At 36.6% G+C, this 14,429-nt stretch overlaps 1 protein-coding gene and 1 long non-coding RNA gene across 3 annotated transcripts in view; both read right to left on the reverse strand.

The window, feature by feature from the left end:
* Positions 1-4,098, reverse strand: part of LOC110833915 (uncharacterized) — a 107,489-nt gene extending 103,391 nt beyond the window's left edge. The window contains exon 1 of the long non-coding RNA XR_015537482.1: positions 2,827-4,098. This is a non-coding gene — a long non-coding RNA (uncharacterized LOC110833915). The remainder of the gene's footprint in view (positions 1-2,826) is intronic.
* Positions 4,099-4,993: 895 nt separating this feature from the next.
* Positions 4,994-12,350, reverse strand: blow (PH domain-containing protein blown fuse). 2 transcript variants are annotated; one of them, XM_022082824.2, is made up of 4 exons: positions 12,169-12,350; positions 8,416-8,583; positions 7,181-7,623; positions 4,994-6,462 (listed from the first exon to the last, which is right to left on the reverse strand). In XM_022082824.2, exons 1-4 carry the CDS (start codon positions 12,206-12,208, stop codon positions 5,674-5,676), a joined length of 1,440 nt encoding a protein of 479 aa, XP_021938516.1. In that variant the 5' UTR covers positions 12,209-12,350; the 3' UTR covers positions 4,994-5,673. The 2 variants fall into 2 exon arrangements, with proteins under 2 accessions (XP_021938516.1, XP_021938517.1); XM_022082825.2 differs by lacking the exon at positions 12,169-12,350 and adding an exon at positions 10,477-11,567.
* Between the last annotated feature and the right edge of the window lie 2,079 nt (positions 12,351-14,429).

Raw genomic sequence — 14,429 nt, forward strand, 5'->3', positions numbered from 1 at the left:
TAGCCATGGGTCAATTGGCAATGTGTACAGAACTTAAAATCATAAAAGTGTGTATATTTACCTTATCTGCGAATAATAATTTAAAAAGCAAACAAAAGATTTTTCATTTTTAAAATAATAAAGTGTCAGAACAAATTCAATGCAAAGATACCGTCATATCAACAAATTAAAGAATCACAAGGTAATCAAAACAGCACACAAGTCATACTAAAAATGAAAATGTTATAGAAAGTTCATGTGAAATTTCTCAACCTGATGTTGCAATGTTGTCTAATTCTTGCCGCGACCATGAGCCAGCATAAAAGGCGTTTGCTTGTGAGCGTACGTTAAAAATCGAAAAGAATGGAACAGTGCGAAACTCCATACGTATGTCAAGAGATTGATCACGGCGCGGTATAATTATTAAAACTTACAAATCGTACTAGCATTACATTTCAGGCCTACATTCAAGAAGGTAAGCACGTACCGTAAGTTATTTTCGGAACTTTTAGTTAAGTTACAGAAGAGTCCTTCTTTCGAAGCTGATAATCGTTCAGTTCGTCAATAAATTCCCCGTCTTTTATGGAATCCGATAACTCATTGCCATGTTCTCTTCGTCGATGTATATTCACTTCATTCCGTCAAAAACTACAAATAAGTTTCTTAGCCTCCGAAAGTGTGAATCGACTAATATTTTTTCTGTTCACGCTGCTTTCCGGTAGGTGATGCTCCTTAAAATACGCCAGAGCCAAACCATGTTCTGTCTCGCTTATTCCACAGCAGTTAATATAGTAATAAGAATCAGAAAAGAATACAGGGGAGATAAACGTCAATCATAACATTAACTCGGACAAACATTTGCAAACATATCACTGAACCTCCCACGGACCACAATTATCACATTACAGGTAGCTTTTGTACAAAAGCTTACTTCAATGGCCAGCAGGTGGCTCCGTAGCCTAATAAGTCGTCCTGCCATCTGTCGATAGAATGGACTATTATTACATTTCGGATGAGCATTGAGTTCCCTTCAATACGTCAAATCAACACATTTTGGGCACATCATCTCTTAAACTGAAGACCGGACATGCAAACATAATAAACATTCAAAACGATAACAAATTTACAAAAATATCCTAAATCCAGCTACCCATGTAACTACATGCCTGCAATGAAAATGGATTAAACCAAATAATGGAAAATTACAATTTGCCATTTAGTTCATAGAAATATGTATAATGTTACAACTAAATCGTAATCACGGTAAGGCAATCAGTATTAAAAACTGAACTTTATTTTTGTCTAACCATGTTTAATTGGAAGTGAAAACAATGATTTGTTTTTTTGTGAACTGAAAAATTTCCTCCACATTCTCACAACAAAACACAACATTTGCAACTTGCTAGCATTTTGCAATGTTAACTGTTAACACCCCACCCCCTCCTAGGTGGGATCATTGACACCTAATGATGGAACATTCTGTGGTTACAATGAACTCATGTAACCAAATGTATACTCTTCAATAAGTATTACTGAGATCATCAAATCAGGCAAAATGTTTGTCAGATAAGCTGAAGAAAAACAATAAATAGGCACAGATTTGATTATGACAATATTAAGCTGAATCTTAAAATGCCTGGATTTATCTGGCTTAGGATGAGATAAAATAATGATGAAATAATTTAATTTATTATTCACTTTAATGTCCCAAATTTGAGTCATGATTATAGTGAACAATCAAACATATCCCACATCGGCCTCAACTGCCTATCTTTGATGTTCTTAACTGTATTGAGATACAGTTGTGAGGCAGCACAGCAACCATTTAATGGATAACATAAGAGGGTAAAAGAGAGAGCCTCTTGTAGGGAATTATTTAAGAAGTTTAATATTCTTCCACTACCCAGTGAATTCTTACTCTCACTATTATCATTTCTAGTGGATAACATGGAAAAATTTCAAACAAATTCAGATATCCACAATATAAGAAAAGGATACAGATACAACCTTCATGTGCCAAATTCTAACCTCAGTAAATATCAAAAAGGAGTTTACTATAATGGAATTAAGTTATTCAATAATTTTCCACCTACTATCAAAAGTTTAAACCACGATATGAAAATATTTAAGCCAGCGTTAAAAGAGTGTCTCACTCTTTCTATTCATTAGAAGAATTTATAAACACATATAAGTAACAATTGTGGTGGTTTCTAATCATAATTATTTTGCTTTAAGACTGTAGCTCGAAAAATCTGTAAATAGCTATTTTACCTATGTATTTATATTTGTACTAGAAACAAGTATTGTATTTGTGCTATGACCTATTCTACATCCTTTGGCCTATGAAGGGTCTATGGAATGTAAATAAATTCTATTCTAAATATTGTTTTATGATTTGAACGTAGAGGGTGGTTTGGATAACTTTATCACAGCATACAATATTCTGCTTGCTCTTTGGCCTTTGCCAATGGAATGTAGTTCATATACAAATCTTATACTTCCATAACCACATTTATTGTTCCCAGAAGTACCATATCTATTGGACATCACAATTTAATTTTACTACACTAGCTGTACTATTAAAACTACTCCTTTTGAGAATTTTTCGAAAAATATTCTTTACTATAATGCTGTACTTACAATTTATAGAAACGTTCAGGCCACTGTAAGTCATACATGCAATATACAATTCCTACGTTACTTTTATATTATTATTATTATTATTTAAGGATCTGTATCTCTCACTGTACACTCTTCGAACATTTTCATTAGGCATAGTATCACGTTGAACTGTAAAATCTATCTAACCTAAAGCTTAGACTGTCAGATATCTAGTGAGTTACTTACCATATTCAGAGATTTATTACTTCTTTAACCACAGCAGCCTGGAATTTAATTGAACAATCATTTTCTGCGATGACACGTAAATATGCGATACTGTGAATACGTACAATTATTTACAGGATTATGCACTAAACCAAAATACAAATGGAAATAAAGCGCGCCAGTAACAGAAACAGCCATTGACCTAATTTCCCTACCAGGAGGAAAAACATTCCCTTACCGATAATATAGAAGGGACATTTCTTCCCAATCGATATATCTGAAAATGATGCGTTTTAGCATTTTTTACATGGTATTCAAATGTTTTTTCTGTTAATTTTAAGCCAAAATGTCGCTGTAATATTATAAATCAGCCTACTGAGTGCCAAAATTTACCAGAAACTTCAAATTGATTTTTTATCTAAACCATTTTACAAAATACGCTTTTGACACAAGAGAAATATCATCTTTTGTTTGTTTCTGTGCAATTTTTCATCGGGAAATTTAAGCTCTTGTTCTCGAGAAATTTTGACAGCCACCAGTGAAATTTCTTTATAATACTCGTGCACTCATTCATAAACACTATAAAGTTTACATACTCTTTACGTCATTTCTAACAGGTTTTGGATTTTTTTGCATAGTAACACACTAGCATACTTTCGTATTTGAATGGAGTTCATGCTATTTCATTTGACAAAAGAAGAGTCTTTTTTATCGTGTAGTATGTTTGTTCTATCAGCTTTCACTCCTTTTATTAGTTTCACTGTTGTTTAGATTAAAGTTTTTCATATTATTGTTCCTTATGCTAGGCCTGACAATTTTTAACACAATTAACTTTCATTGACTGTGTATGACAGCTTATGTATGGTCCAGGTAGCCATGCATTGCAATAGCATACTGCTAAACCATTAAACCCTGGCCAGCAGCTCCATAATGTGAGGGTTTAAATCCACTACTCCCACATGATGAAGAAGGTTAAGTGTCTTTGTGAGATTTACTAAGAATATTCATGTACATTCTCATAGGGAGATATGTGATAGAGACCCTAAGTTTAGTGAAACTAGTTTTGATTCATTACTTGCCAAAATAAAACTTTCAAGTTGAAAGTGAAACAGAAAAAGAGCTAAACAACAATGTCAAGATTAGGATTATCCTGACAAAAGACAGAACAGAAAAACAACTAAGTAGTAGCATCAAAGTAAGATTATCTTGACAAAACTTGATTTAACCCTGTGAAGTCTTATCAAGTGTTCAGGCTTGTGAAGATAATATTGTTTATATTTGTCTCCTGGGCTTTAATTTCATGTAGACTTCAGGTAGATACCAATGTTTTGGAGAAAAATACTGACTCCCTATTTTTCTGTACACAAGAAACAACTCATGAAAGGATAACCTGGTTTCAATTAAATTTTTATCTTGTAAAATGTAATGAAAAACTGACAAACTACATAAATTTTCATTTAGACTGGACAACCATTTTACATAACAGTACAAATATTTACTTCATTTACCATGGTTACTTGGGAAAGGAGAAATATTCATGACAATCATGTAGCCAGACACCCCACCCACATAAATGTAACTGAACCATCACTGGCACAATTAAATACTTCAAGTGGCAATTCTGCCAAATGCACACTTCCTAACTTGTTTCCTCTTACATGTCTACGATTTACTAGAAGGATGAACATAGAAAAAAATCAGATAAATGTTTTAGGGAGGTTCTACTACAAGAGAGAGATTAACGCATCTTTTTTGGAAAGACCTTATATATATAGTGAAATGTGATAAATTTAAAATTATAGGAAAAATACATATGAGCAGCATGCTGTGGTAACTTTTATCACAAAGTTTTCCATACTTTGGTCACACATTATATCATTAATAAGTCAAATAATGCACACCCCTACGTTATTCATTTGACAACAACTACCTGACTACCTATATCTTACAATGGTGTCATGAAAGTTGTCTTTATCCTAAACTTTTATTGTTTGTACATCGTGGCTCACGTGTGAGACACTGACCATGCGCTGCACTAGCAAACAGCTGGAACTTAATCCTGGAGTTATAGTTTTTGCTGTCAACCCCACAGTATGAGAGTTTACATCCCCTGTATCTATATGATAAAGGTTAAATGGATAGGTCAGCCCCTTCCCATCAAAGTATACCAACAGCTTAACATATCCAATGGCATTTTTAAACTCTGTAATTGTTCTTGTGCATTGCCATTTATTTTAATACATATAATCTTCCCTTGAGAACAAATTGAATGTGTTCCAGCTCAAATGGAAGCATTGAGTCCAAAGACTGCATTGCAACTCATCTCTTAGCTGTCAAATAAACAGTAATATTATATAGTTATAAATGATACATCAAGAGGTCTTGTAGATAGCTAGGTTTTCCAACCGTGAACCGAGCTTTCAGAATTGAGTTTATCAAATAGCAGGGTATGTTGATGGGTTAAGTCTCCAATGAATAAACTTGTAAGATTTGAGGTTTTCACAGCGGTGAGTATGAAGATTTCTGTCTTCTGGGTTGTTGCTCTATGTAGTCTGGTCGATGTTAACCAACGTTTCAGAGGTCATACTGCCTCCGTCATCAGGGCGATAAGTATGAAGATTTCTGTCTTCTGGGTTGTTGCGCTGTGTAGTCTGGTCGATGTTTACCAACGTTTCAGAGGTCATACTGCCTCCGTCATCAGGGCGATGAATATTTCATCGACCAGACTACACAGCGCAACAACCCAGAAGACAGAAATATTCATGAATAAACTTCACTATCAGGGGCACAACTTATAACCCTGTTGCACAAAGGCCAATGAAACACACAAGCTGAGATCCATCATGAAGAAACATGTACGGCCATATACTACCAAACAACGTTTGAACGTGTTTGTAGCTCAGGATGCGCTGGAGAAGTTTCCACTGTGCCATTTTCAATTGGCTCATACAGCTCTTCAGTTTCTATTTGTTTTAAGGGTTCATGTTTCATATGGTATCCAACAGAACGTTTGTTTCCATTGCCAAGAGATGCTTCCATTTTCTTGATAATATGTTGGATGCGAGCTCCATTTCCTCCAGATCCTTCTTGACGAAAGGCAGACAACTTTATCGCTACGTGGTCTTGTTCGGTAAATCCGATATCATCATAAATATCATCCCCTTCTTCCTCATTGTTCTCTATATTAGATTCTTCGGGTTCTTGCTGTTGCAACTCTCCTGCACTGGCACCAATCATATTACAGTACACACTACTAGAACTGGCAATTCCAATGTCATCATACACTGCATCTTCTTGTAATGGATCCTCCTGAGGCACAGGTGGGATGGAAGGTTCTTCTTCTGTATGTTTTAATTCAGAACCGGACTTTGATTGAACTTGTGATCCTTTTTGATAAACATCTGCAATATCATGATAAAGTTCCTCTCCATCAGATTGAACTGGTTCATAATTTTTTTGCCTGTTATCATTAAAGTTTATTGTCGAGCCAACATCATCATATGTTTCACTGTCACTATCGGGAAGTGAGGGTAATTGTCGTTTGCCGAGCAAAGTCCTCTCGTGCACACGATGCGGTACTGTAGGAGTTGGTTGGGTACTTGCTAGACGAATAGCAACCACCCACTGACCCATATCCTTAGCAGTTCGTGCGACAAACTGAAACAGATGCGTTACAATTTTAAATTCACTGTCACGCGCATATTACAAAGCACTTAAATTTTTTCCACGTTATTTAAAACTTGTTGCCATTAAAATACTCATATTTCAGTGTAATCAAAGAAACCCTAATGACAATTCTTATGTTTTTATTAACTTTTATTTGAAATATAAAAATTATAGTAAAACTGAAGCAGTAGAAATTTAATTTTAAGTGCGTAAATTTACGGGCCCAACTGGGAAAAATTAAAGATGGGAACATTTTTTACAGAACTAAATATGTATCTGGTACATTGAAGAATATATGACTACAAACAAAAACTGTTAACTCGTTACAACAGACTGGAAAATCACAGACTCCCAAATTCGCTCTTAAAGATAAAGAAACAGGATACGGACACAGGAAAACCATTCAGCATGGTGTGCATTGGTGGTTAGCAGGATTCGCGACCCATCAGTACATGGGTTCGATGGGACCACGACATTTAACGCTCCTGCTGTGTCCCCCTTTATACATTCAATGAAAGAAATAAAGACCCTCTGCCATTTTGTTTACATGAATCATGGGAAAATACGTAGCAATATCATCTGTTACGTGTAGAACACACTGGGTTTTCCTCGTAAACACTACACATGAAGATCAGTAGTAAGGTTAATATTCTGTATTATAATGTGTACACATCTTTTTGGGACATACTGTATATGTAAATTAATTTACCTGATATGTTCTCTTCCCTGGACATACAATCTCAAATGCAGAAACTTTCCTTTTAGGATCCTTGTAATTATTTGTAGTTAAGGGTCGAGCGTCATAACCCTGTACGTCAAAGGAACTGCTTGGTTTAGCATCACGTTCAGAGTTGTACAAGAGCACGACATGACCATAGATTCCGGCGCAACATCGTCGCCACTGATCCAAGAAGATGAACTTTTCTTTACGCCACAATGGTCCGCACTTATTAGTCATTGTCCGAAGTTCGCTATAAGGAAGTGATAAGTTCACATAATCCTCAGACTGGCCAGAACTTGAAGTAAGCGATGTCTGACTTTCTACCGGAAGTTTTGCAGGAATTGGTGTGTGACTCAGCTCTGGAAACTCTTCATATTCTTCCTCCACTTTGTCGGCATTCACTTCGGCGTCCACATATTCTTCGCGGGCACCTGTACGCAAAATATACGTATGCTATGACGTATCATATATGGTATAAACTATTTCAAATCTGAAACTTACGCGTCTATGACGCAGAAGACTAAGGCTTATTCATGGGTTAGAGGAAACTGAAAATAAATTAATATTAAGAAAACGAAACACCTTGTAAACTGCTGGTAATCAGTGTGTGATGTACCAGAGTACTGCAAAATTTAAAAACACGATCGAGCAATGTATGATTTTAATGAGGACACATCGTGTTTTCCATATGGCAGAAACTAAACTTTTAAATATTGTTTAGACAAACATCATGCATCGCAAAGTTCAATATCATGTTCATAAAATTTAATTACAAGACCCCATTCTGCTACAGATGACTCCAGTCTCTATCTTCATAATTGTTTCTCTAAATCCATTTGAAAACTTTCCTCCCATCTATGCAAACGTTTCCCAGCCAAAATCATGTATGAATTTCTCATTTTCTCCATGCAAGCTACATGATCCACCCGTATCAAAATCCTTGACTTCATTTCGTAATTTTCTTTTTTTTTGGGGGGGGGGGGGGTAACTAAAAATTATGAAGATATTCACTACACAGTTTTACCCATTGTGCCTGTTACTTTCTCTTTATAAACATGAAAACATTCTCATCAGCAATTTGTTCTTAATCCCTCTCAATCTAAATTATTTACAAAAATTTGAGGACCACCGACTGTCGACTACCCGCAAAAGCTTATTTAACTTTTTCGCAGTTGTCTTCCATTATCTGAATCCTCAAATTTTTTGCATTCAGGGAATATTACCTTTGGGTCCATTCATGTCGAGGTAAGGCGGCGGTGTGTTCGGAGAAGCCGTAACTTCGGACCGCCGAATGTGAGGTTCCAGGCGCTGCAGAAGCCCAGCCCGCTGTACTTCCGCCCTCGGCGAGAGAGGCTCTCCGACCAGGGTCTCTCCAAGAAACCGCCCCATCTCTATTGTAAAAGATATGTGTACGTCAGTCCATTGCAAGTTCTGCAAACCCACTAGTAAAGTTCTTACTCTGAGCATTACCAGGGATACAGTGTTTCGCAAATATTCAATTTGCGTTTGAATAATCAAATATCAGTTCTGATAATAATATTATTGTACTTTTATTTGATTTATTTAGTGTTCTGTCTGACGACAGGTACATATGAACAGGATCCTTCCATCCTTTTCTCGGACTGGGACCTGTTCATATACGTTCTTGGCAGATGATCCACAAGTGGTTTGCCATTGCCTTCTTCTGTGTGTGAATGGAGTAATTGTTGGGATGCCATGGAGAAACCGGGAAAGCCCCCCGGAGGAAAACTCCGTGTTGCCTAGACCACGGCCTTGCCCAAAACAAGTTATAAATTCGGGCACCGCCGGGAATCGAACCCGAAACCCCAGGATTACAAGGCCAGCGTTCTAACCGCTAGACCACCGTGGCTCGTACGTTTATACAGAATATAAATTATAAACTACCAAATATTCGCAAATTTATATCACTAATTCCTAGACTGATTATTCTGCGTTTTGAATAGTGAAAACAAGCAACGTAGATAATTCCCATGGGAGTGCAATTCCATGTTCATGTTCTGCTTAATGGGATTTCCATGCAAACTGAGAAGTGCTAAAAACACAAACACTATACAAATACTCTGCAGGGAACACTGATATCTAACTCCACACGGTACAATTCTTGAGAAGAAAATGGTACCACCGTTTTTAAAGAAATTGCCATCTTTTATGGAACTAAAACGTTCATTAACCATAGGGGATACGACCCTTGAGCTTGGTTCCCAGATAATTACCGGATATGGCTGTAATACGTAACTAAGGCGGTCGCGTGTCACATCGGCTTTTGAGAGCCCACGCGTTGCTATAGTGATGCCTCAGCAGAGTGCCAGTAAGCGTTGCCAGCTGCCGCTCGTTGGAACATCCTCAAGAATGTCCGAATGTTGTACAAATGTAACATCAAAAGTCAGTACAGTTTTCATACGCTGTTATCAACAACACACATTAGGCATGAATGACATATCATAGCTGGATTTATAGTTCGTCTAAAATCTAAATTCCATGAACAGCTACAAAGTAACAAAGTAGACGCTACTGAGTTCCAAAACGATTTCATCCTCACACACCTGCCAAGGTGACATTCGTTTTGAAACATATTAAGTCTCTTCACTACAGGATAAAGCCGGTTTTATCTCCACGCCCCAAACATCTCCATAAAGTTATATTGTACTTATTTATCTTATCCGTTTCTGTGGTCTAATGACGCAAAGGTGAAGTCGTCTTCGAGGCTTAACTAAACACCACGCCATGAAGATGTGTGCTTGCAACATCCGATATTTCAGGTTCTCGCGGACATGTCACAGAAATGGCGGGCAGTTTGTATACCTCTGGGTTACACGCAGAAACAATATTTGTATTCTGTACGCATGATGTCTTCCAAATACAACATCTGAGACGTCGCATACCAGTAGGTAATGGCCTCTATATTTAGTGTCTCATTTGCATGATGACAGACCATCTTATTCAGCGGAAGTAGCCTACAATGATTGTTCTATCCGCTGATAAGAAACGTTTCCTTTGTTTGATAACTTCGAGTGATAATTAACAACATCCACTGCTCTACACTTCTACTGTACTTTCAGGCCCTCATTATTTATGACGATGAGTTGGAAAAGTCTAATAGGCCACGACCAACAAGTCTATAATTATTGAAACTTCAAAGCGAAAGGAATTATTAGATATAAGAGTATTTAATCAACAGGAGACCAGAGATAATTACCGGAGCTTCAAGTTGTCAACTCCATTTAGTGCCGAGTTTAATTAAGAATTAGTGGATCTATACTTACCTACTTCATGCACCATCAAGGCGTAGTCCTGAAATGAACAGGCCCACAGGGGCAAATTCACTTCTTACTGACACCAAAACTATGTAGCACAGACACTTCGTTCAAACTGCCAATTCGTTGGATTTTCATGAGACTGGATATAAACATACGATTATAGACCACCACTAACACCAACATAGTCAAAATTTCCTTCCAAAAATACGCATGTTTTTTGAGGAAATTCTTTTGTAGAATATAAAACAACCTATGAGATTTTAAATTTCCGCGGCAATAAAATTGTAGAGTGAGGTCTTCTCGCGTTGTGTTGTATGTGGTTTTCAACGTTTAGGAAAGTGACCCTAGGTCTGGAAAAGGTTGAGAACCCCAGTCCTAATATAACCTTGTTTTACGCATGCGTGGACAGAACCAAATAATATGGGGAGTAAATACACAGAGCCAGAATTTCTTCGCCGCGTGAAATATTTTAGTCTCTCGCTCGACGTTCAGACGCGTCCGTAAGTGGCACAGGTTATGCAGTGAAAGTGTCCCACCCCACAAGATAATTTAAAATACTCGGGTTAAGAAGCAAAACGCAAATATCCATCATGACATGAAACCGTCTCTACTCATTACATGAGAATATCAGTCAGAGCTGAAGCAAAGTCATATGTAAATCCATTTCATTTGTCCGAGCATTTCTTCCTTCGTTAGACATTATTGAATGACATAACGTTTGACTCAAAGAGTGTATGAGACATCCGCCTGCATTACAGGGCCAATTGAATTCATCAAGACATACGGTACAGTCTCGTTAAAACAACAATGCCACCACCATTTTGTTCCTAGACACAGAATGAACGGAAGCTGACTCAGATATGTGGCTCTTCTTTGTCCGATGAGCACTGAGTTTAGCTGTTTAAATATTATTTAGACGATCTTCGACTTCAAAGTGATAAGTCTTCTGGTGACTTGTCATGACACCGACATCTTCTGTGTTTATATTGATTCAAAGAATCGGGCGATCAACCGAACTATTTAACCTTTACTACTGTACTAATATCTTGTCAAAAATTCCAGTGCTATAACTGTTTCTTTTACTAAATCATATTTATGTTTATATCTGTTAGTACTTGGCAACTAATCAGTTAAAGATGTCAGAAAACTGGATTTGTACAATCAATAAAATCTTCTCGGGCAATCAGCCGCGTTAACTGGCGACTTCCGAGGATCTCGTCACATCAGAACCCTGAAAATGGGGACAGAGTTTGTTCCCGAAACGTCGGTTTACTACGGTAACCAGTTAACGCGGCTGATTGCCCGAGAATATTTTATTGATGTCAGAAAATTATTTAAGACTCTCAAAATATCACAAAAATAAACCTCCAAAACAATGGACAACAAAAAAAAACTTGAAGCGTCTATGAACCCAGCACTGTCACAGAGCGTCTCTCAGTCACGTTCAATTTTTCCACATCGGGATTTCAGGTTTTCTTCAGTCTCCCTGCAAGTAGTTATGTTTGCTTCTCGTATATAATCAGCAAACAGCTCATTCTTCTTTATGACTGCTTCCAATTACCATCACAAAAATAAGTAAATAAATATATACATACTATATTAAAATATTAAACCAAGGACGTCTACTCTGGCTACAGTAGACGTGCACATGTTGCAAAATAGTTTGCAACGAATGTCACAAATATTCGAATTACTTACCAAGTAATAATTCCTTTAATGTGTCAGACGTCGAAGCCATATTTATTCACGTTAATCCTCAAAGCATTGTGATGTTCCTGGAACGCAGCTCCGCTGATAGTCACAGAAGCCACACATGACAGACACTGAACCTCCCGCGGAGTCCGTTCACACTATTTCCATTACATTCGACCAGACCGCAGAGCCACCTATGCGTATATAACATAAAAACAAAAGCAGGACGGGTAATACTCCGTTCGCGTGTATAGTTACGTATTGGAGAGATTTCGTAAAGCGAGTCGGTATTCCCCGTACACACAATGTTGTAATTGGACGTTTGGTTCCGGGAATGCAGAAAAATTCAGAAAACGGAAAAGACGAATCAACAGTTTTATTGCCTGAAACGAAACATTAGATTAAACATATGCTATAAAAATAATTTATTCTTCAACATAAATACATCCTTTTAACAATGTGAAAATGTAATTCTTTTGCGTTCTCGTGGTACGAGTTCGACTTTGTTCGGATGACATGCCAAACGGGCGGCATACGCTTCATTATAAAAGTTTATTGCCCTTCTACTGAAGTTAAAATAAATACACATAGGTGTATGATTATTTAATTTCATAATCTGAGTAAGATACATTCAACATAAAGTCGTGGTCCATTTCAGAGTATCTCTGGCCAATCACAAAATTCCAGAATTATCATGCTATGTATACATCTCCCTGATGATAGAGGCAACATGGACCTCTAAAACGTTGGTAGACATCTACCAGACTACACTTCACAATAACCCAGAAGACAGCAATCTTCTCTCCCATCAACTCCACCCCAATAAAATTAAGTCATAAGATGGATTATAATGAATCTGAGTACTACAAAAATTAATTTTATATGATGTTATAAGTGACAGTTCGTGGGATAAGGTTAATGTGTAAAGGAATCTGAATGGGAGACAAATCAGTGTTATTAAGTTATATAAACTCTTTTCTTTTCTTTTTTCTTTTTTTTTTATCTTACAAAAGGAAAAATAGTATCTATATACACTTTACAAGAAAAAATTAATGCGAGCAACTAAGTATTGCTTAGTTGTGTCAAGAGAGAGCAGTGCATATGAAAATTAAATGTATCAACAATATCTTTCACAATTTTTTAATATAACTAATATTTATAGTAGAAATTCATTTATCTGAAGACTCAAACTGCATTAGGATGTGACATTTCATTCAGTTGACTTAGAAACAATCCATCATATCCAACCGAAGTTACATTCAAGGTCAAACTGTTTCCCACCCACAGCGGTTATAAAATATATGAAGAAATAAGTTTGTACCATAAAATGTAGTTTTAATACTAATATCATAACTTTAAATTAACTGAATTAGTTAGGTGTCAATTCTAGTTCTGTGTTGATTTTATTCTTCACTACTCTCTACGCTACTTAAACACACAGTTATGTAATTTCTTCTAAAAAACATGGCATTGGCAGGAAGATTATGTCAGCTAATGTGCAGAGCCTTTACACATGCATTCAATTCTGCTGGATCTCATATTTTTCTCATCACAAATGTTGAGCAAGATATGGAAAATATCAGAAAGAAAGAAATATTACTGATATGCACAACAAAAATTAGACATTCACTCATTCTAAGGAATGTAGCTAAGGCACTGTGCATACAAACAAGAATTAACACCACAATTAATCATCAATGCATAACTAATCAGAAAATGCATTATGCATAATGAAGACAGAAGTTATCAGTTTTTAAAGAACCAATATAGAAGTCAAAACATCTGAAATGCCCTTGACAGAGAAGAATTCTCTTTACGTGCTCATGACCAATACTGCTTTATGCATTGTTGGGTCTCTGACATTTTAATTATTGTTAGAAATGTGTACCTTTTCTCTTATAAACTGGGTCCTTGCACTAGGTAAATAGGGCAGCAGTTATTTCCGGGATACATATTGTTTTTAGCAAGTGCTACATGTAGTATATAATTTTATTTTATGACAGCGTCTTTCGAATGATGTATGAAGTTCCCAAAATGGCGGTCTTCTGCAGTTCCCTGATGTCGTGTTCGCCCAGGATGTTGGCCAAATATTTTCTGAGTTTATTATTATTATTATCATCTTCTCTCCACCCCACCACCAAGCGCCTAAATGGTGAATAGCAGGACAGCTTTCCTATTTTTTTACATGACATATCAGAGCATAAATATCAAACTGTAACTGAAGTCAAGCCAAAGATGGATGAATGAACAACTTCTGCATGTGATGA

The sequence above is a fragment of the Zootermopsis nevadensis genome, unplaced genomic scaffold (assembly GCF_977971745.1).
Source record: "Zootermopsis nevadensis isolate Lab colony 2312 unplaced genomic scaffold, Znev_1.0 Znev_ptg000028l, whole genome shotgun sequence".
NCBI lineage: Eukaryota > Metazoa > Arthropoda > Insecta > Blattodea > Termopsidae > Zootermopsis > Zootermopsis nevadensis.

What these genes read in the sequence shown, in the direction of transcription:
- blow (XM_022082824.2), bottom strand. Translation starts at nt 12,208, where the DNA reads ATGGCTTCGACGTCTGACACATTAAAGGAATTATTACTTG. An exon ending in CGACATGAATGGACCCAAAG is followed by an intron (nt 7,624 to 8,415) that starts GTAATATTCCCT and finishes TTTTGCGTACAG; the next exon opens with GTGCCCGCGAAGAATATGTG. An exon ending in CAGGGAAGAGAACATATCAG is followed by an intron (nt 6,463 to 7,180) that starts GTAAATTAATTT and finishes CATCTGTTTCAG; the next exon opens with TTTGTCGCACGAACTGCTAA.